This window comes from Cucurbita pepo, chromosome LG06 (genome assembly GCF_002806865.2).
Source record: "Cucurbita pepo subsp. pepo cultivar mu-cu-16 chromosome LG06, ASM280686v2, whole genome shotgun sequence".
NCBI lineage: Eukaryota > Viridiplantae > Streptophyta > Magnoliopsida > Cucurbitales > Cucurbitaceae > Cucurbita > Cucurbita pepo.
The window spans coordinates 9,232,769-9,254,555 of NC_036643.1; the positions used below are offsets into that span (position 1 = coordinate 9,232,769).

General features: G+C 35.4%; 2 protein-coding genes across 3 annotated transcripts; one reads left to right on the forward strand and one right to left on the reverse strand.

The window, feature by feature from the left end:
* Positions 1-1,473: 1,473 nt before the first annotated feature.
* On the reverse strand, positions 1,474-2,163 carry LOC111796779 (uncharacterized protein At1g10890-like). The gene has a single exon (XM_023679536.1). The coding sequence runs from the start codon at positions 2,161-2,163 to the stop codon at positions 1,474-1,476; it is 690 nt and encodes a 229-aa protein (XP_023535304.1).
* A 3,534-nt stretch (positions 2,164-5,697) lies between these two features.
* LOC111797054 (dynamin-2A-like) lies at positions 5,698-21,474 on the forward strand. 2 transcript variants are annotated; one of them, XM_023679931.1, is made up of 22 exons: positions 5,698-6,191; positions 7,512-7,562; positions 7,673-7,793; positions 8,108-8,200; positions 12,018-12,079; positions 12,316-12,433; positions 12,732-13,074; positions 13,487-13,634; positions 14,527-14,628; positions 14,709-14,828; positions 15,197-15,280; positions 15,536-15,663; positions 15,974-16,055; positions 16,134-16,272; positions 18,110-18,186; positions 18,770-18,826; positions 19,006-19,156; positions 19,282-19,442; positions 19,616-19,729; positions 20,325-20,392; positions 20,543-20,712; positions 20,859-21,474. In XM_023679931.1, exons 1-22 carry the CDS (start codon positions 6,036-6,038, stop codon positions 21,092-21,094), a joined length of 2,781 nt encoding a protein of 926 aa, XP_023535699.1. In that variant the 5' UTR covers positions 5,698-6,035; the 3' UTR covers positions 21,095-21,474. The 2 variants fall into 2 exon arrangements, with proteins under 2 accessions (XP_023535699.1, XP_023535700.1); XM_023679932.1 differs by lacking the exons at positions 5,698-6,191; positions 7,512-7,562; positions 7,673-7,793; positions 8,108-8,200 and adding an exon at positions 10,670-10,763 and having other exon boundaries at positions 12,321-12,433.
* Positions 21,475-21,787: the final 313 nt, after the last annotated feature.

Consider the following 21,787-nt stretch of genomic DNA (forward strand, 5'->3'; position numbering starts at 1 on the left):
CCTTCGAAATCCAAGTCAACCTACGTGATCCCTTGACATAAATTTTAAGTTTAAACTTCTCCAAAACTATTTCTCTAAATTTTACAATGGTCCATGTGTTAGATTTCATGGGTATGTATGCATGTATCTATATATATATATATATATATATATATATATATATATATATATANGCCGAGTGAGCTTCATCATCTTCTTTATAAAAAACTTCTCTTATTGCATAGTTTCTCATCCAGACTGCTTCATCATATTCTTCACAAAAATCTTCTCCTATTGCATAGTCTCTCATCCAGACTGGTGGTCTCTTATTCCTCGCCTTATTCGAGCTAGGAGAGCTTGCTTCAGCTAAAGAACCAGGGGAAATATTTTCCTCTACAATATTTTTATCTGTCGCTTCTATATCATAGAGTCGGTAAGATTTTGACTCTTCACTAACTCCCAGCAAAACATAACTCAAACTNTACTTCCTTTTTTTTATTCTATATACCGTTTTTTTTTATTCCTCTCTTAAACTGAACACGAATAGTAATCAGTTTATATCTACGACCTTCATAACAGACTTCCACCTTGAGGTAACTTCATCAATTTCCATGTGCCATTTCTATTTATTGCTCCAGATCCATGGTTTAGATCTATAGCGTCTCCATTTCCACCCTGAGATAACTTCATCAATTTCCATGTGCCATTTCTGTTTATTACTCCAGATCCATAGCTCAGATCCATGGCTTGTCTCCATTTCTCACTCTTCAATGCGTCTTTAAATCAATGTGTCTTCAAAGTTTATAGGTTCAGTAGTGGTAAACATGGCCGAGTGAGCTTCATCATCTTCTTTATAAAAAACTTCTCTTATTGCATAGTTTCTCATCCAGACTGCTTCATCATATTCTTCACAAAAATCTTCTCCTATTGCATAGTCTCTCATCCAGACTGGTGGTCTCTTATTCCTCGCCTTATTCGAGCTAGGAGAGCTTGCTTCAGCTAAAGAACCAGGGGAAATATTTTCCTCTACAATATTTTTATCTGTCGCTTCTATATCATAGAGTCGGTAAGATTTTGACTCTTCACTAACTCCCAGCAAAACATAACTCAAACTCTCATCATCTAGCTTAGTTCTCCGAGTTGCCTCCTCTTTTTGTCTCTGAATCAACTTGAGCTCACGATATTGTTCTTCTTCCTTCTGCTGCAGCTCCAGAGCTAATCGTCGCTTAACTTTTTCTACCTTTCTCCTATTCTCTTCCAGCATTTTATCTAGCTCTTCTCTCTNTTCATAACAGACTTCCACCTTGAGGTAACTTCATCAATTTCCATGTGCCATTTCTATTTATTGCTCCAGATCCATGGTTTAGATCTATAGCGTCTCCATTTCCACCCTGAGATAACTTCATCAATTTCCATGTGCCATTTCTGTTTATTACTCCAGATCCATAGCTCAGATCCATGGCTTGTCTCCATTTCTCACTCTTCAATGCGTCTTTAAATCAATGTGTCTTCAAAGTTTATAGGTTCAGTAGTGGTAAACATGGCCGAGTGAGCTTCATCATCTTCTTTATAAAAAACTTCTCTTATTGCATAGTTTCTCATCCAGACTGCTTCATCATATTCTTCACAAAAATCTTCTCCTATTGCATAGTCTCTCATCCAGACTGGTGGTCTCTTATTCCTCGCCTTATTCGAGCTAGGAGAGCTTGCTTCAGCTAAAGAACCAGGGGAAATATTTTCCTCTACAATATTTTTATCTGTCGCTTCTATATCATAGAGTCGGTAAGATTTTGACTCTTCACTAACTCCCAGCAAAACATAACTCAAACTCTCATCATCTAGCTTAGTTCTCCGAGTTGCCTCCTCTTTTTGTCTCTGAATCAACTTGAGCTCACGATATTGTTCTTCTTCCTTCTGCTGCAGCTCCAGAGCTAATCGTCGCTTAACTTTTTCTACCTTTCTCCTATTCTCTTCCAGCATTTTATCTAGCTCTTCTCTCTCTTTCCATGCTTGTTTTTCTTTTTGTCTTGTAGCAGTAAGAGCGACTTTTTTCTCTTTCTCAAGCTGCACATCAACATCATCAAACAACTTCTTGCGACCTTCCTCTATTCGCCTCTGTATTTCTAATTTAGTCTCTTTAGAGTTTAGCCCTTCTTCAACATTCTTCTGAATAAATTCTTCCATCCTCCTAGCTGCATCTTCTTCTAATTCTTTTCACCGTCACAGGTGACCTCCTTCTCTTTTATCTCCTTTGCTTTTGCTACCTCCGTCGCCACATTCTAGACCACCAAGTCTTCATCTTCTATTTTCAAACATTTGTCAATCAATGTCTTCATCTTTGCATGAACTGAGAACATGCGATTCGCCATTATTTGTGTTCATTATCAGGCCCCTTTATTGATGATAGATTTTGCAGGTTTCTTCTTTGATTAAGATCACCAAGCCCTTCTCCTGTAGCTGCCCTATGTTGAGCAAATTGTTGGTGAGATTGGGGACATAGTAGACATTTGTCACGGTTAGCGTGATACCTTCAACTTCGAATCTGACACTGCCTCTTCCTTTAACTGCCAATTTTGAGCTATTTCCCAACCTGACAGTGTGTTTGAAACTTTCGTCAAGCTCAATGAACCATGATTTGTCTCCTGTCATATGATTCTAGGACCCGGAATCGAGAAACCAAATGCCTTCTCTTTCAATTTTACTTTTCTTTGTGTACGCCATCAATATTAGTTCTTCCTCCTTGTCAAATTCAGCTTCTTTTTCTAAGCCCGAACATTCAAATTGGTAATGTCCTAGCTTTCCACATCGAAAACAGTTGATGGCCGACCGGTTCACAAAAAATCTACCTCTTCCCCGTCCTCTAGAGTAACCTCTTCCTCTCTGAAATGTCCCTCTGCCTCTTCCTTGTCCATACCTTGGTACATTCTCCACCTGTAGAACCTGCTCTTCATCGACTGTTAATTGGTCAATGTCCTTGGATTCTTCAATTGAGCATACTACGAAGTTGAATTTATCAGTGAGACTTCAAAGTATTTTCTCAACAATTTTGACATCCGGCATATCTTCTCCGCAATTCCTCATGTCATTAGCAGTAGACATAACTCTTGAAAAATACTCAGAAACACCTTCTTCTGCTTTCATCTTTAAAGTTTCGAATGTTCTGTGAAGTCGTTGTAGCTGGGCTCGCTTCACTCTAGCATTTTATTGATACTTGAGTTTCATTGAATCCCACAATTGCTTGGAAGTATCCTTTTGAATGATAGTTTTCCTTATCAATGGATTGAAAGTGATAATTCTTTGCTCTGAGATCTTTGAGCCTTGCTTCATCAATTTTCTTTTGTTGGACTGTGCTTAATCTTCGTTTCCTTTTGTTCCTCGAAACCAGATTGAATAGCACTCCAATATTTGGAACGCAAGAGATTTTCCATGACCAAACTCCAATGCTCGTAGTCTCCATCGAATTTAGGAACACATGGTGCAGTAAAGCTTCCTAAATCACTGTTCAGTGTTTTTTCCTCTCAAACACTCAATTTGTGTATTTCTCTTGGAGGGAAAAAACTGGAAAGATCAGACTGAATGAATGGGGGGAGAAATCTCTCATTCCATTGAAGAATGAAATGGGCTATTATATAGCGTTACATAATCAAATCGGATATGATTGACTAAATCAAATCTAATCCAAATAACTAAATCAAATCTAATTCAAATAACTAAATCAAATCTAATTCTAACATGGTTGAGTTTAGTTCGGTTCTTTATTTGGTAAGAGTTAAGTTGAAAAAATTTACGGTCCAAACATCGGGAGCTGTGTCTACAAATGTCTCAATTCAACTCAACCCTATTCCCGAACACCTCTACAATTTAATTAAAAATAAAATAAAATATATAAGGGATGTGAAACATCCAACCCAAATTAAGCAAGAAATTTACTATATTTTCATTCTACCATCAATTACAATCCCTTTGTCCTCTTGTCTTTATGTTTTTTTTAGTTTTTTTTTTATAAAATAAGAAATTTAGGTCGGGACGCCACGAACACTCACCGAGAACTGAGGGAGAAATCTCCTTTTCAACGAGGAATAAAGAGGGAGTGGAAATAGATTATTTCCCGTTAGCTAAATGGAGACATAGATGAGAATTACCCCGTCTCCACCCCATCCCGGCCCCACCGCACCCCATGAATTAATTTTGTGTCTTTATATGTACAAGAAATGGAAACAAATTTGTGGGTAACCCGATTACATATTTTCAAGTAGAAACTCTGCTTTAATCGTTTAAAAATAAATGAAAAAATTTGTAAGAACAATGAATGAAATAGGAACGGGAGAGGGAGAAATGCTTCCCGGGTCTCGGGGACATCTCTAAACTGAACATGAAACATATAATAATAGTTCAGTGTCTTATTACTTGATATGAACCGAGAGACTTGGAAAATATACTAAAAGAAACATTTGTGCTTTTTTTAGCGAATGATTAAGTTTGTTTGCAATTCTATGTAGTTTAGGTTGCATGTTGAATCATTCAAGCTCGACATGATCGATCTTGTTTGTGAGTGATTTGGATTTCAAACAAGTGTTCTTGCTTTGATATTCAATCGGAATGTTACTTCTCTCGTAGTGATTTCTTATCCTTTGGTCTCAGAGCTTGATTCCATATCATATTTTAAACCTAAAATTAAAACGAGCAACTCAATTTTAATTTATAATATGAAAAATTTCAAACCTAGAAAAATTATTTTTTAAAATTGTTGGATAACAAACAATTTAAAATGAAAAAAAGAAAAGAAATGAGGATAGGAGTGTACATGGTCCGGGTTGGGTTGGGTTGGGAAATTTTTTTGACCTAACCCAAAAGTTCGGGTTGGTTGGATGGGTAACCCAACCCAACCCGAAAATTTTCATAACCCAACCCAACCCTCTATTTTCAGGTTAGGTTCGGGTTGGGTTGTCGGGTTGTCAATTTTTTCTTTTTAAGTTTTATTTATCCACAATTTATAATTATTCGGATACAATCTTAGATAAAATATATTAAAAGTTCACAAACACAAATCTATAATTATTCACATAAAAAAATCAATAAAAAACACCAAGCGAAAATTATAACATAGTTCAACATTATCATAAAACTAAAGTTAGCTAAATACCGACATTTTTTAAAATTGGTTAGAGTAGAAAAGTATAAAGATAGATCACCAAATTAAATAAACAATAAAAATGATTAATTTAAAGATGTTGTATATAACAAAATTAAAAATATTATAAAATATTTTAATTGCCCGCGTGAATAAAAGAAATTAAACAAAATATAAATAAAATAAAAGAAATTAAATAAAATAATAATAAAAAAATGTATATCCTCGACGTGAGTGTCCTTAGAGAGGTCGAGGTACTACTCTGACAAACCTATTAACATGAAATGATTCTTAATATAATTTATATATTTTTATTTGGCTCAGGTGAACCCGAACGTTTTATCCACAAACTTAAAACCGCAGCGATTCAATTTGGGTTCAGAAAAATAAACCCAATTCTACCCGAAATGCTAATCCAACCCAACCCAACCCTTATAGTTCAGGTTGGGTTGGTCCGAGTTGTCTAGTTGAACGTACACCCCTAAACGAGGAAACGGGAAATAATTAATTTTATTAAAAAAAAAAAAAGAAAAAAAGGGAAAAAATTCAAATCAAATCAACAGAGAGGGTGAGCATTCAAAACTCCAATAACAGTGACAGTAAGAGAGAGAAAGGGAGAGTCTTCTAGAGAGAGAAACTGTGAACTTAGTTCTTCTTCTTCGTTCTCATAAACCCTCGTCCCTCAAAAAATCTACCCCTTCCGTTCTTCAGTTATTCAAATTCAAAATCTTTTACAGACCCAGAGAGGCTTGGAGAGCTCTACCTCGATCTCTCTTCCCGTCTCTGTTCTAGGGTCTAATCTAATCGATATCCTTGTCTTTCTCCACTTTGAATTTCTAATCTTTTCTGATTTTTTGACCGATTTCTTGAGTTGGGTTGTTTAGAGTTTTAGATCGTCGATCTTGGGTAGTTTTCTTTGGATACAATGGACGCGATCGAGGAGTTGGGTGAGTTGGCTGAATCGATGCGCCAAGCGGCGGCTTTGCTTGCTGATGAAGATGTTGACGAGAATTCTGCTTCTGGTGGTGGTTCTTCTCGTAGGGCTGTGACTTTCCTCAATGTTGTGGCTTTGGGCAATGTTGTGAGTTCACCATTTCTTCTCGTTTTCTGTATTGTTACTGCGTTTTGATTATCGGATCAGTTTCCTTCTGTGTGCTTTGTCTTGGAGCGTTTTTCTAGATTTGAGTTTTTGAATTTTTAGTCGGAGGTGGCAGATCTTTGTTCAGCTTGCTGGAGTATTCTAGTAATGGAACCATGTGAAATCTAATGTCGTCTAGTTGCTAGATTTTTGAATTTCAAGCTGCTGTCGAGGAAATTTGAAGCTCCCTTGTGATAGGACATGTTTGTTAGTTCATTATTTTTCTACTTTGGAAATTGTTGATGCACGATTTGAAAGGTCACCTTCATGGATTGACCGTTNGGACCATGTGAAATCTAATGTCGTCTAGTTGCTAGATTTTTGAATTTCAAGCTGCTGTCGAAGAAATTTGAAGCCCCCTTGTGATAGGACATTTTTGTTAGTTCATTATTTTGCTACTTTGGAAATTATTGATGCACGATTTGAAAGGTCACCTTCATGGATTGACCGTTTTTACAAAGTCATAGTGCTTGTAGTGGAACAGTAATATTTGGAGTAGTGCGGTGGATTGTTTATTTGGATTGTTCTTCCATGACAGTTACAAGAGATCGGTTGGCTGTGAAAACTCTAGTATGATCATACTTGTAGAGTTAGGACTTCTTATTCATCATGGTTTGCAGTTGGAGTTATATTTACATCGCAAATTTACGGATGGAACTCTTTTCCTCTCCTGCCTGTAAGAAGGATGANACGGTTTGCAGTTGGAGTTATATTTACATCGCAAATTTGGGGTTTTTCTTGAGCCAGCAATTCAGTATCCGATAGTGTATTCNATGAGGTTTTTCTTGAGCCAGCAATTCAGTATCCGATAGTGTATTCAGTTCTTATCGGTCGTCTGTTCATAATTCTCTGGATTCTTATTCGTTTCAAAATCTAAAATCTGGACAAAAGCCTCAAACTCTTGCCAATTATGACGGAAACTTTTGCTATGCTTACCTTTTATTAATGCAATTCTCATTTTTTATGTTGTCGTGCTTCTGGAGCTGCATTTTCTTTTTACTTCAATCAAAAGTTAAAGTGTAGGAAATTCTTATCCTTATGATCTTTTGAACTCCTATTGCACCGGAAAAGGAGATCGATAATGAGCGCAGTATTTAGAAGTATCATATGCTCAAAGATCATGTCTAGCTACTTGAAAATTTACCTTGATTGGAAAAATGAAATGAATCCATCTTAAGTATTGTTTTTGTTCCTTCTTATGTTACACTTGATTATTTTATGAAGATGTTTATGATATCTTTATTTCTTTGATATAATTTTCAGGGTGCTGGCAAATCTGCAGTTTTGAATAGTTTAATTGGGCATCCTGTTTTGGTAAGTTAAATGTACTTGGTTGATTCTTTCTTTCTTTCTTTCTATCGATCTACAGGCCGATCTTAGTAACGTTATTCTTATGTGTAATTTATTTTCCATTCTATGTCCAGCCAACTGGTGAAAATGGTGCTACACGAGCTCCAATAAGCATTGATCTGCAGAGGGATAGTTCTTTGAGTAGCAAATCAATCATTCTGCAAATTGATAATAAATCTCAACAGGTTTCTGCAAGTTAGTAACTTCACAAATTCTCGTTTTTTAAAATCAATCATTCTACAGAGGGATGGTTCTTGCTCTCTCTCTCTCTCTCTCTCTCTTTTTCTTTTCTTTTTCAGCAATATTCTGTGTGAACTTAAAAATATTGATGATCTGCCCTTGGGGCCTTGGCTGTAGAATGTCTATTAGCATCTTTTCCTTTGTAAGCTTTTGGTTGTGTGTTACATATACTGCAATTTTAGTATAAGAGGTGATGATATTTCAGATATTAATGGTTATTTAGATAAACTTCTATAATTAATGTCAGCACTAATTCCAATTTTTTATAGGTGCTTTGCGACATTCTCTACAGGACAGGTTGAGCAAGGGTTCTTCTGGAAAGGGCCGAGATGAAATATATCTAAAACTTCGCACAAGTACAGGTTAGTTTGTGCATTTGGCCTTTGGAGTATGCAGCAAGTCATTAACAATTTTTAATTTAATATGTAATTCTTATATTTCTTTGGAAGTGTGAACTTCTAGGACTTTAAAATGTGTGCACTGGTGTATTAGTGCTGGTAAAAACTGTTATTTGAATATCTTACTATGACAACCACATAAACAAGTGTTATGTCATTCTTCTTGATGAAAGCATGATTTTTCATTAAAAAAAAAAAAAAAAATTAATCATATGATCAAGTATTTGATTTTATGCAAATTGCACTTTTCCTACTTTAAGCTTTATTTGGATGTGATTGTCTGGTTGCTTCTTATTGCACTTTTCCTACTTTAAGCTTTCTCATGTGAAGTTCCCTTTTGNGGCAAATCTGCAGTTTTGAATAGTTTAATTGGGCATCCTGTTTTGGTAAGTTAAATGTACTTGGTTGATTCTTTCTTTCTTTCTTTCTATCGATCTACAGGCCGATCTTAGTAACGTTATTCTTATGTGTAATTTATTTTCCATTCTATGTCCAGCCAACTGGTGAAAATGGTGCTACACGAGCTCCAATAAGCATTGATCTGCAGAGGGATAGTTCTTTGAGTAGCAAATCAATCATTCTGCAAATTGATAATAAATCTCAACAGGTTTCTGCAAGTTAGTAACTTCACAAATTCTCGTTTTTTAAAATCAATCATTCTACAGAGGGATGGTTCTTGCTCTCTCTCTCTCTCTCTCTCTCTTTTTCTTTTCTTTTTCAGCAATATTCTGTGTGAACTTAAAAATATTGATGATCTGCCCTTGGGGCCTTGGCTGTAGAATGTCTATTAGCATCTTTTCCTTTGTAAGCTTTTGGTTGTGTGTTACATATACTGCAATTTTAGTATAAGAGGTGATGATATTTCAGATATTAATGGTTATTTAGATAAACTTCTATAATTAATGTCAGCACTAATTCCAATTTTTTATAGGTGCTTTGCGACATTCTCTACAGGACAGGTTGAGCAAGGGTTCTTCTGGAAAGGGCCGAGATGAAATATATCTAAAACTTCGCACAAGTACAGGTTAGTTTGTGCATTTGGCCTTTGGAGTATGCAGCAAGTCATTAACAATTTTTAATTTAATATGTAATTCTTATATTTCTTTGGAAGTGTGAACTTCTAGGACTTTAAAATGTGTGCACTGGTGTATTAGTGCTGGTAAAAACTGTTATTTGAATATCTTACTATGACAACCACATAAACAAGTGTTATGTCATTCTTCTTGATGAAAGCATGATTTTTCATAAAAAAAAAAAAAAAAAATTAATCATATGATCAAGTATTTGATTTTATGCAAATTGCACTTTTCCTACTTTAAGCTTTATTTGGATGTGATTGTCTGGTTGCTTCTTATTGCACTTTTCCTACTTTAAGCTTTCTCATGTGAAGTTCCCTTTTCTTTTTAGCTGGTTGAGGTCACTTCATGGTTAGTTTTGAATATTTATAGCAATCANTGTTTTAGCTGGCTGAGGTCACTTCATGGTTAGTTTTGAATATTTATAGCAATCANATATTCTGTGTGAACTTAAAAATATTGATGATCTGCCCTTGGGGCCTTGGCTGTAGAATGTCTATTAGCATCTTTTCCTTTGTAAGCTTTTGGTTGTGTGTTACATATACTGCAATTTTAGTATAAGAGGTGATGATATTTCAGATATTAATGGTTATTTAGATAAACTTCTATAATTAATGTCAGCACTAATTCCAATTTTTTATAGGTGCTTTGCGACATTCTCTACAGGACAGGTTGAGCAAGGGTTCTTCTGGAAAGGGCCGAGATGAAATATATCTAAAACTTCGCACAAGTACAGGTTAGTTTGTGCATTTGGCCTTTGGAGTATGCAGCAAGTCATTAACAATTTTTAATTTAATATGTAATTCTTATATTTCTTTGGAAGTGTGAACTTCTAGGACTTTAAAATGTGTGCACTGGTGTATTAGTGCTGGTAAAAACTGTTATTTGAATATCTTACTATGACAACCACATAAACAAGTGTTATGTCATTCTTCTTGATGAAAGCATGATTTTTCATTAAAAAAAAAAAAAAAAAATAATCATATGATCAAGTATTTGATTTTATGCAAATTGCACTTTTCCTACTTTAAGCTTTATTTGGATGTGATTGTCTGGTTGCTTCTTATTGCACTTTTCCTACTTTAAGCTTTCTCATGTGAAGTTCCCTTTTGTTTTAGCTGGCTGAGGTCACTTCATGGTTAGTTTTGAATATTTATAGCAATCATTATCTTGGAATAGTGGAGTGGTGAAGTTTGTTCTTTTCAGTTTTTATTGTATTAATGTTTTTTTTNTAAGCTTTTGGTTGTGTGTTACATATACTGCAATTTTAGTATAAGAGGTGATGATATTTCAGATATTAATGGTTATTTAGATAAACTTCTATAATTAATGTCAGCACTAATTCCAATTTTTTATAGGTGCTTTGCGACATTCTCTACAGGACAGGTTGAGCAAGGGTTCTTCTGGAAAGGGCCGAGATGAAATATATCTAAAACTTCGCACAAGTACAGGTTAGTTTGTGCATTTGGCCTTTGGAGTATGCAGCAAGTCATTAACAATTTTTAATTTAATATGTAATTCTTATATTTCTTTGGAAGTGTGAACTTCTAGGACTTTAAAATGTGTGCACTGGTGTATTAGTGCTGGTAAAAACTGTTATTTGAATATCTTACTATGACAACCACATAAACAAGTGTTATGTCATTCTTCTTGATGAAAGCATGATTTTTCATTAAAAAAAAAAAAAAAAAATTAATCATATGATCAAGTATTTGATTTTATGCAAATTGCACTTTTCCTACTTTAAGCTTTATTTGGATGTGATTGTCTGGTTGCTTCTTATTGCACTTTTCCTACTTTAAGCTTTCTCATGTGAAGTTCCCTTTTGTTTTAGCTGGCTGAGGTCACTTCATGGTTAGTTTTGAATATTTATAGCAATCATTATCTTGGAATAGTGGAGTGGTGAAGTTTGTTCTTTTCAGTTTTTATTGTATTAATGTTTTTTTTAAAAATAAGTATATATATCATACTGTGAATCATTAATTTTCTTATGGAAAGAAAACATGATGATGTTGGATGCTAGCTTGTTTTTGTGTCCAATCCGTGCTCGGGAATTCTGTTGGTTACTGAATAACTGATCTTGATTTTATTTTGAAACACAGAAATGTTGATAATCTAGCCAACATAATATTTCGTAAAATGAAATGTTTGAAGAATAAGATTATGCAGGTCTATATTTGGAATGTTAGCATTACATTTTCAGTTTCTGGTCCATAATAAAGGAAATCGTGTATTTGTTCTAGAAAAAGTGATGTTGGGTGCTAGTTAATTTTCATGTCAATTGGGTGCTCTATAATTCTGTTTATCATTAATTTTCTATTATTAGTTGTTTAGGAAAACAACTGCCGACTGTGCAAAGAAGTATTCAGCCTATAAAGCCAAAGAAGCAATTTTGTTGTAAATATTCATAGAATGTCCAAGAGAAATTTATTGACTAATGTACCCACCCTGTATGAATAGGATTTTATCATCTGATGGTTCAATCTCTGATGAAATTTGAATTGTCTTTGTGCATGTTGTATTTGTCATGTTCTTGCATACATCGATATTTTTCTTATGAAGAATGATTATCAGCTATTTATATCTACNAGGTTCTTGCATACATCGATATTTTTCTTATGAAAAATGATTATCAGCTATTTATATCTACTTCATTTAGTTTGCTATCCTTCCTTAATATTTTTATTTACACAATTTCATTTCAGCACCTCCACTCAAGTTGGTTGATTTACCTGGGCTTGATCAACGGGCCATGGATGATTCTGTGGTAAGTAGTTTCTCATGGACTTGCTCACATATTTGAGTAAAAGATTAATAAGCTAGTGCCTCTTTTTTGGATAAATTCTGAATCCATTATCCATGCAGAATGTTTATGCATTTATTCTTAGCCAAGTGATAGTGCGACTTAGTATGTAGACTGTTATTAATGGTGTAAGTAATTATATTTTGATGATGATTATTATTAATGGTTTAAGTAATTATATTTTGATGGTTTTTGCATAGGTTAGTGAATATGCCGAACACAATAATGCAATTTTGCTAGTTATTGTACCAGCAGCTCAAGCTCCTGAAATTGCTTCATCTAGAGCCCTAAGAGCTGCCAAGGAATTTGATGCAGAAGGTAATATGCTTCACAGTCATGATCACATTTCTTTTCCAAGTTCGGTGTTATGTTATTCGACCTTCCCAAACATTTATCATGGATCTTTGTTTCCTATTCTTTTTTTTTTTTTTTTTTTGTTTTGTTTTGTTTTGTTTTGTTTTGTTTTTTTTGTTTTTCCTTATTCTGTTTATAGGGATCATTTTCAATATTAAAATTCATTTTTGTTTATTAATTTATATCAAATTATGCATATTTTATTCTCTATATTCCACTGGATTCTTTAAGTGATTTAATCTGAGAGATATCCTCAACATAGGTACCAGAACCATTGGTGTAATTAGCAAAATTGACCAAGCTTCTTCAGACCAGAAGTCTCTTGCTGCAGTGCAGGCTCTCCTGTTAAATCAAGGGCCAGCACGAGCATCTGATATCCCGTGGGTTGCTTTAATCGGTCAGTCGGTTTCAATAGCTACTACCCAGTCTGGATCTGTTGGCTCTGAGAATTCCTTGGAGACTGCTTGGAGAGCAGAGAGTGAAAGTCTAAAATCTATACTAACTGGTGCCCCTCAAAGTAAGCTAGGCAGGCTAGCTTTAGTTGATGCATTGTCCCAACAAATCCGGAAGCAAATGAAAGTCCGGCTTCCTAATCTTCTTTCTGGGTAATTTTTTTCCCAAATTTTATGAAGTATTTATTGACAAACTGTTGTGCATGTTTGGTCTTATTTGCCCCCAATATTTCTATTGTACCCCGGGCAAGTGTAGTAACAATTAAGATCACCTATTTCTCACAATGTATCCTGGGTAAAAGAAATCATGGAACACTAATCTTGATGTTCTAATTTTTGGCATTTGTGATTTAAAACTTCAAATAGTTCGCATTTTAAAGTGCCTCCAAGGTCAATTTCAGTATTTGAGTTGAATGAGGGTCTGTTTTTAAGAATGGTATCTGCTGTATTTGTGGTTTTCTAGGGGCATATTTATCTGGCAGAATTTCAATCGGATAAATGTATATTTTAACACATTGGATGAAATTCACATCCTGTTGATATCTATAGTTTACTTTTATTCAAGGTTACAAGGGAAGTCTCAAATAGTTCAGGATGAGTTAGTTAGGCTTGGTGAGCAAATGGTGAACGGCGTTGAGGGGACTAGAGCTCTAGCTTTGGAACTTTGCCGTGAGTTTGAAGATAAGTTTCTCCAGCACATAGGCTCTGGTGAGGTAGGTTTACTATTTTATTTATTTACTTTTTTCACAGTTTTACTTCTGCAAGACAAGTTGTGGTACTTATTTTTTATTGCGATGGTCTTTATTTTTCGGTTGGGGCTGGACTTATAGTGCCCTTTTCCAACGTCTGTAATCTTTCTATAAAATTGTTAAGCATGACGGAGCTTTCTTCTGTGCATATACAGTTTTTTTCCTAATAATTTAAGTTAATCTTATGATGGACTTTGCTATAAAGTTAATGTCTTACTGTTAGAAGGATGGATGTGTTGAAACACGTGGAAGGGGAAATGGAAGCAAATTCTATGATAAAGGATGATTTTTCTTTAAAGGGTAGTCACGAATGTGGGGTTGGTGGATTCAATGAAGTTTTGCCCCTTGTCTGCTGGTTGGGTGTAGAGTTCATCTTATTAATTCTCTTCTCTGTTTTTGTTCTTATCTCTTATTTCTCTACCCTATGTTTTATAAACTTGTTTTGGAGGTTATTGTAAGTGAACTCGTACAGCATGTAGTTTTCTTCCCAAGGAAAAAGAATGAAGTCCTAACAGTAAAAGTTGCTTTTCTTTTGTGTTTGTATGTTCAATGATCCTGGTTAATTTCCTTTTAAAGATGATCCAAAACAATTTATATGAACTGTGAAATCTTCATTAGCAAGGGAATGCATTTAAGTGTATCTCTTGGGAGTTCTCTTCATATGCATGGAGAATATACTTGGATAAGTTAGAAAGTACGATGAATCATTATTAGTGAAATTGTAATGAAATCATTTTTTCCCTCTAATTACTTGTCTAGTCTGACTTGAAGTAATTTCACTGTCAGAACAAAGCTAACCCTTGGTGAATTGCAGTGAGGGTTGTGATTATAAGTCTAACATTACTTAGCATATCAGGGTGCAGGTTGGAAAATTGTTGCTAGCTTCGAGGGAAATTTTCCAAATCGAATCAAGCAATTACCTTTAGACAGACACTTCGATATTAATAATGTGAAGAGGGTATGTTTTATCTTCCTTCCTTTTTTTAGTAGTTTATGTTTTATCAGGCTGTAGATTCATTCTCGACTTCTTTGTGACAGATCGTATTAGAAGCTGATGGTTATCAGCCTTATCTTATATCACCTGAGAAGGGTTTGAGATCTTTAATAAAAGGTGTTTTGGAGCTTGCAAAAGAACCATCACGTCTCTGTGTTGACGAGGTAAATGTATGCGTAAGGGCATGAAATGTGGAGCACTAAATTGATCATGGAATATTTCTTTTGTTTTTTGTTTTGAATTCTCTTTTAGAATTTGAGCCTTAGCTTATCAATTTCTTTTGTTCTGCTTAATCTTTTTGGTGAATGAGGAACAGAAACCAAATTGGACATCCGCCCATACTTAAGAAGAAGTTAAATAAATAATGAGGAGGCCATTTAAAAACCCAAAAATATAGAATTCGGGATTACATAATGATACTTTTACTCTAGCCTCATAATTTTCCTAACTTCTTCATGAGAAGCCAGGAGAATTTCGTTGTTTCTTCTAATTGTTAAGAAATTCATTATTTTCTGGTTTGACAAAAATGTAGGTGCACAGGGTTTTGATAGATATTGTTTCTGCTGCTGCTAATGGCACCCCAGGTCTTGGAAGATACCCACCATTCAAAAGAGAGGTGGGTGGCTTTTTATTTTGTTTTTGATCACATCGTTTAGCCTTTTAGGATTTCATAGTTTAAAACTTCTATCTTATATTCTTTTGTAGTTTGCATTAATATTTTTTTTGTGCTAGGGTTTTTTTTTTCTTCTTATATAGGCTGTAATTCTTCTAAATGGTTTTATTTGCTTTTTCTTTTTTCAAATAAATTGTTTCTTTTGAGAGAGCTCTAAGTAGCTGTTTTCTCACCCTCTAAAACCAATTATTTTTCTAGGTTGTGGCCATTGCAAGTGCTGCCCTGGATGGGTTTAAAAATGAAGCGAAAAAGATGGTTGTGGCGTTAGTTGACATGGAGCGAGCATTTGTCCCACCGCAGCATTTTATACGTCTTGTACAAAGAAGGTAAGTTTGGTTCACTCTTGTAGTGCTGCTGTGAGAAAGAAGGGGGGAAAATCCTACACGCATGATGAAATCTAATATTGCTAATCTGTCCTTCAGCTCTATCGTTCTTGGAACGTATTGCTTTTAAATTTTTACCTTTTTTGTGTGTGAAATTGTAATATCTTGAATGCCGTGCACATTCCAATTGAAATCCACCCCATTCCCACAACCTCCTAGGTATATGCATGCTATGCAATTTTTGGTGACAAGAAATTTAAATTTCAATAGTAAATTGGTTGTAAATGAGACCACTTTCTATTTCTCAACTTAGGATGGAAAGACAGCGCCGGGAAGAGGAAGTGAAGACTAGATCATCAAAAAAAGGACAAGAGGCTGAAGTGATGTCAAAGAGGGTGAGTCATTCGAGTTAATGTAGGGGCGCCAGCTCTCATTTGCGTTTGCTTTTCTCACTAGTATAGTTTTTTTCCCAGGCAAGTAGTCCTCAAACAAATAGTCAGCAAGCTGGTGGAAGCTTGAAATCAATGAAAGAAAAACCTAGTACGGAAGAGAAGGAAGCGCAGGAAAGTACGGGTTTGAAGACAGCAGGTGCTGAAGGAGAGATAACAGCTGGTATGCATGCAATGCTATTACCGGGTTTCAATCTTCATCATACATATTTCTTTCAGCTGTTTATGAAGGCATTTTGAAATTTGTTTTAGAAGACTCTCTTTGACTTCTTTTAAATTAATATGGGACTCCTAAACTTCTGTCTCTATTTTATCTCTATCCCTTAAATCTAGTATTAAATGAACTGTGTAGTGCTTGATTAGTAACTTAGTTCTGATTTATTTGGAGTTGTTATTCTAGTTAGTTCCCCAAGCTGAAACATGTTCGAATCTTCAAATATGCAGCAGTACCTGGATCATCTAGTTTTTAACGTGGAGATGCAATAAAATATATAATTAGTCTGTTACTTGTGTTGGCAGTTTTATTCTGGATATCATCCATGAGTATAATATTTGTTGGACTTCGGATCAAAGTTGGACACTCAAACTATAGTCTTGACTCTTCGGTAACTTTGTTTTTCTAACACTTAGTTATACTTGGACATGTGGATTAAAGAAAGAAAAACAACGCACAAATCGAGGAATAACTTTGGACTGGATCATTGGAATTATTGTTGTGCATATAATTGAAGTTAGATTTGATTTTTGGATTTTGTTTTTAACCTTTATTTATTACTCACAATATATTGAAATGCTAACCTAATGGTTATTGGTTGTGGAGTCCGTTAAACCTTTACTTAGGAAGTAAAATGCTGGGTCATTTTGAATATGTAGAAGAATGAACTTTTAATATAAAGACATCTCAATCATACAGTAGGATCTAATGCTACATTAATGCTACATTAATGAAGATTCAAACTTCATTGTTACACATTTTGGGTTAAGGATAATCTAGAGTTGTGGTGTTTTATTAATGGATTTTAAGACCATTTATTTACTTTAAGGTTACATTTACATAGTGGTTAATTATGGTTATAGAGTATGAAAGTTACGATTCTTGATATGTCTCATGGAAGGTCAAGGGTATTATTTTGAGGATAGGAAGCACAAACGCTCGTTTTACTACATTTTCCATGTAGTTTAGGCTGCATGCTTATTAAGTTTTACCTGATCTATCTTGCTTATGAAGTGATTCGAATCTCAAACAAATTTTCTTTCCTTGAGATATTTTATTAACAAGGTAATCTAGATCTTACTATCCCCTTAGGTGATTTCTTGTCGTTTTGGGGTTTTTGGATGTTTAGATCTAAATGTCTTATTCTTCGGTCAGTTTGTTAGATCAAATTTTCAAAAGTTATAGTCATTTGGGATGATTTGGCGGTTTTAGCATTTGTGATCTAGGGGATTGCATATCCATGAGGGTTCACGAGAGTTCTTAGATCCAATTAGTTAGTTCTTTCAATGCACATTTTATGTTTTACTGTGATTATTTGTCAGCATATCCATGCTGTATCGTACTCATGCTTGGTAAGAAGCTGAACTTTTATTGAAAAAAAAAATCAAAGAATACAATGGCGAAAGAAAAGAAAAGCCAAAAAAAAAAAAGAAAGAAAAAAAGAAAAATGGAAAATAGGAGTCTGACACTCACTACATAAAGGACTAAAGTTCAAATGAGCAAGACCAATGTTATAATTGCAAAACGGTCTAGTGATCGACACCCAAAAAGAAGAATTAGACCTCTCCAACTCCCTAACTTCCTCCCTGTATTATGCTCATGTCAAACTGTCTGCGCTGCAATTCTGAAGCTGTGACCACTGTTTTACATTTGGAATTCTGTATGATGGCTTACATAATAGTTTGTGCGCTGTGGTTACATCACAAGAGCAGTTTATTTCAGAGTAAACTTTAAAGCGACTATTAAATTTGCAGGTTTATTTTTAAAGCTTTGTTTCTATTTGCAGGTTTCTTGTTAAAGAGAAGTGCAAAAACTAATGGTTGGAGCAGGCGATGGTTTGTTTTGAATGAGAAGACTGGAAAGGTATGTAAAATTTTGTGAATGTTTACTGTAATGGTCAGTAGAAATGGGTGGTTCCTGTGAATGTTTACCATTTGTTGTTCATATATTTTTCAGCAGGTCCATTTAATGTAAATTCTACAGGTTTTAGCACTGGACATCACATCAGTATTAATGCTTTATTATTAATGTATAAATGAAGATATGATTTTAGAATGTAGGAACCTACAGTGTTGTAACACAAACAGCTGATGTGTTCAAGGTAGTTGGAGCTTATACTTGAAGCCAAAATAAGTGTTTTATTGTGTGTATCTTGAAGAAGTCTTTGCATGCATCAATATGCTCCTTGGAGTAAAATTTACTCTCTCCATTCAAGTTCGGTTAGGGACTGCCTGCATGTATGCTTCTACCAGATTGTGCTTCTTGTTTTCAAGTGGAAAACTTGTTTCATTTGTTTTTCAATGTGCTCTTTGAACATATGATGTATATATGAATATCACATCTGAAGTTTTGGTAAATAAGTTCACTTATGAGTTTCTGCCATGCCATCTTTTCGTGTTGACCCGGAGAGACGATTATTTACTAATATTATGCCCGCATTGTGCAGCTTGGATACACCAAGAAGCAAGAAGAGAGAGACTTTCGTGGTGTCATTCCTTTAGAGGTATGCAGAGCATAATGAACCACCGACCCCCACGTAAACAGGCACACCCACATAAACAATGCCATCTCGTTCCACAATTTTAAGTATCCCGAATAATTATTTGCTTTTTAACAGTGATTTTGTCATGTATTACTGTTGGTTATCTGAATGGCCACATTGACTGCCAAAAATGTTTACAGGATTGTAATATAGAAGAAGTTACAGATGAGGAACAGCCTCCACCTTCAAAGAGTTCTAAGGATAAGAAGGCAAATGGGCCAGATTCTGGAAAGGGACCAAGTCTTGCGTTTAAGATTACCAGCAAAGTTCCATATAAAACTGTTTTAAAAGGTAAATTTACTAAGGTTCTTTTATGTTTATTGCAAGTGTCGTAATATTCTGTTTATAAATGTTACAAATCTGTAAATTCTATGTTGAAAACCTGTTTGTTGGTTCAATTGTGCTTTGTTCTTCAGCCCATAGTGCTGTTGTTTTGAAAGCCGAGAGCGTCGCTGACAAGGTGGAATGGACGAACAAGATACGCCGTGTCATTCAACCGTCCCGAGGAGGACAAACGAAAGGTTCATCCTCTGGAGGTGGTCTTACCTTGCGGCAAAGTCTATCTGATGGCTCTCTAGTATATCATCGAACTCTGCTCGATTATTACCTAGCTTTACTCTGATTTTGTCTAATTTTCTTGTGAGAAGACGTCTAAAATAGCACTTGTCATGCACTTTAAATTTCTTTTACTTCTTACTCTTGATTATAGTTTGGAATTAACATTATAGAGTTTATCCACTTTTTCTTTAGGACACAATGACTCGAAAACCTGCTGATCCTGAAGAAGAGCTGCGGTGGATGTCTCAAGAAGTTCGTGGTTACGTTGAAGCAGTTTTAAATAGTTTGGCTGCAAATGTCCCCAAGGTAATTTATGTAGAAACTGTTAGGAATCACGGTTCTCCAAAATGGTATGATATGGTCCACTTTGAGCGTAAGCTTTCATGACTTTGCTTTGAGCTTTCCCAAAAGGCCTGGAGATGTATTCCTTACTTATAAACCCATGATCAATCCCTAAACTAGCCCATGTGGGACTACCTCCCAACAATCCTCCCCTCGAACAAAGTACACTATGGAGCCCTCGAACAGCCTCCCCTTAATCGAGGCTCGACTCCTTCTCTGGAGGCCTCGAACAAAGTACACCATTTGTTCGACACTTGTGGCTAAGTTAAGGGCATGACTCTGATGCCATGTTGAGAATCTCGACTCTCCACAATGGTATGATATCGTCCCCTTTGAGCATAAGCTCTCATGACTTTGCTTTGGGCTTCCCCAAAAGGCCTCATACCAATGGAGATGTATTCCTTACTTATAAATCCATGATCATTCTCTAAATTAGCCAATGTGTGACTCCCTCCTAACAAATGTCAATAGAAACTTATATTTGAATGATTATCCCATGTAGTTCATGTCTTTGTCTTCAACACAGTTTATTTCATTAGCGAGTTGTTGAATTTTGCAGGCTGTTGTACTTTGTCAAGTTGAGAAGGCCAAGGAAGACATGCTAAACCAATTATATAGCTCGATCAGGTAGAGTTTGGGTTTAATGTTGGTATAGACTCTATATTCTTACATATTTTCTATTTTAATTCTACTTTTAACGCTTAAATATTTTCATTTTAACGTTGACTGTTGATCGTAAGTTCGAAATCCATCTTATTGTATGCTCATGATGAACAGTGGCCAAAGCTCAGCCAGGATTGAGGAGCTTCTTCTGGAGGACCCAAACGTAAAACGGAGGAGAGAACGTTATCAAAAACAATCCTCTCTCCTTTCGAAACTTACGCGCCAGCTCAGCATCCACGATAATAGTGCAGCTGCTGCTGGTTGGTCCGACAATGATGCAGCAGGTAATCTTAGCCACTAGTTGCAGCAAATATATTACGTTACTGATCTGCTTGATTTTTGTAAAATGAAACTGGAGTAGAAACATGGCATCATTTTGTTTTTCGCGATTATACAACTTAACCTGCAAACCTGCGACGAATCTTTGCAGAAAGTAGTCCCCGAACTAGCGGAACGCCTGGAGATGACTGGAAATCTGCATTTGATGCAGCTGCTAATGGTCGGGTCGACTCCAGAAGATCTTCTTCCAATGGTCGCAGTAGGTATTCTAACGATCCCACACAAAATGGTGACATATACTCAGGTTCAAACTCGAGCAGTCGTCGTACTCCAAACCGTCTGCCACCAGCACCTCCACAGTCATCTTCTGGTTCCAAATACTTCTAGCATCACAACAGACCTTGATGATTCATATTCTCAGCAACATTGGGTCATATTTAGTGATCTCCTCAAGTTCATATTCCTACTAGAAACTTCAAAGTGGAGAGAGAGGTTTGTGTATATATACAACATTTCTCAGTCTCAGGTTATACTCTGCTTTCTTCATAAATACAAGACTAGATTCAAGTTTTTGTTCTACCATTCATTTTTGGACAAGAAAAATGTATTTGAATGCATTAGTTATGCTTTTGTTTGTACTATCATATCCATTTCTAATGGGTTATAATATAATATTCAGTTATTTCTTAGTGTAAAGTGAATCTTGAATAGAATTTGTGATGGTGGATTTGGAAAGAGCTGGTTAGAAAGAGAAGAACTCTTGGATTGTAATGACTTGGCAATAGATCGCTTCTTCTAAACTACTCCGTTCGTTACGCTTGTAACAATTCAATTATGGTGTCCCTATATATGTGATCTTCTAAAGTACTCCGTTCGTGTTACGCTTATATGTGATTAAATTATTGACCAGGAAGTACTCCGTTCGGTACGCTTCAATTATGGTGTCCCTATATATGTGATTGAATTATTGACCAGGAATTGTAATGTCTATTCTGATATTGCCTCAATGGTGCGCTAATCTTTTGAATCTGGTACTAGAACAATGTTCTCTTTCAAACCTTTCCTCCAGGAGAGCGGCCT

Bases quoted from the DNA above. Each gene is read 5' to 3' on its own strand.
- LOC111796779 (XM_023679536.1), bottom strand. From the start codon at position 2,163: ATGGAAGAATTTATTCAGAAGAATGTTGAAGAAGGGCTAAACTCTAAA.
- LOC111797054 (XM_023679931.1), top strand. From the start codon at position 6,036: ATGGACGCGATCGAGGAGTTGGGTGAGTTGGCTGAATCGATGCGCCAA. The intron at 8,201-12,017 runs GTTAGTTTGTGC...ATTTCATTTCAG, and splicing joins AAAACTTCGCACAAGTACAG to CACCTCCACTCAAGTTGGTT. The intron at 19,730-20,324 runs GTAATTTATGTA...TGAATTTTGCAG, and splicing joins TGGCTGCAAATGTCCCCAAG to GCTGTTGTACTTTGTCAAGT.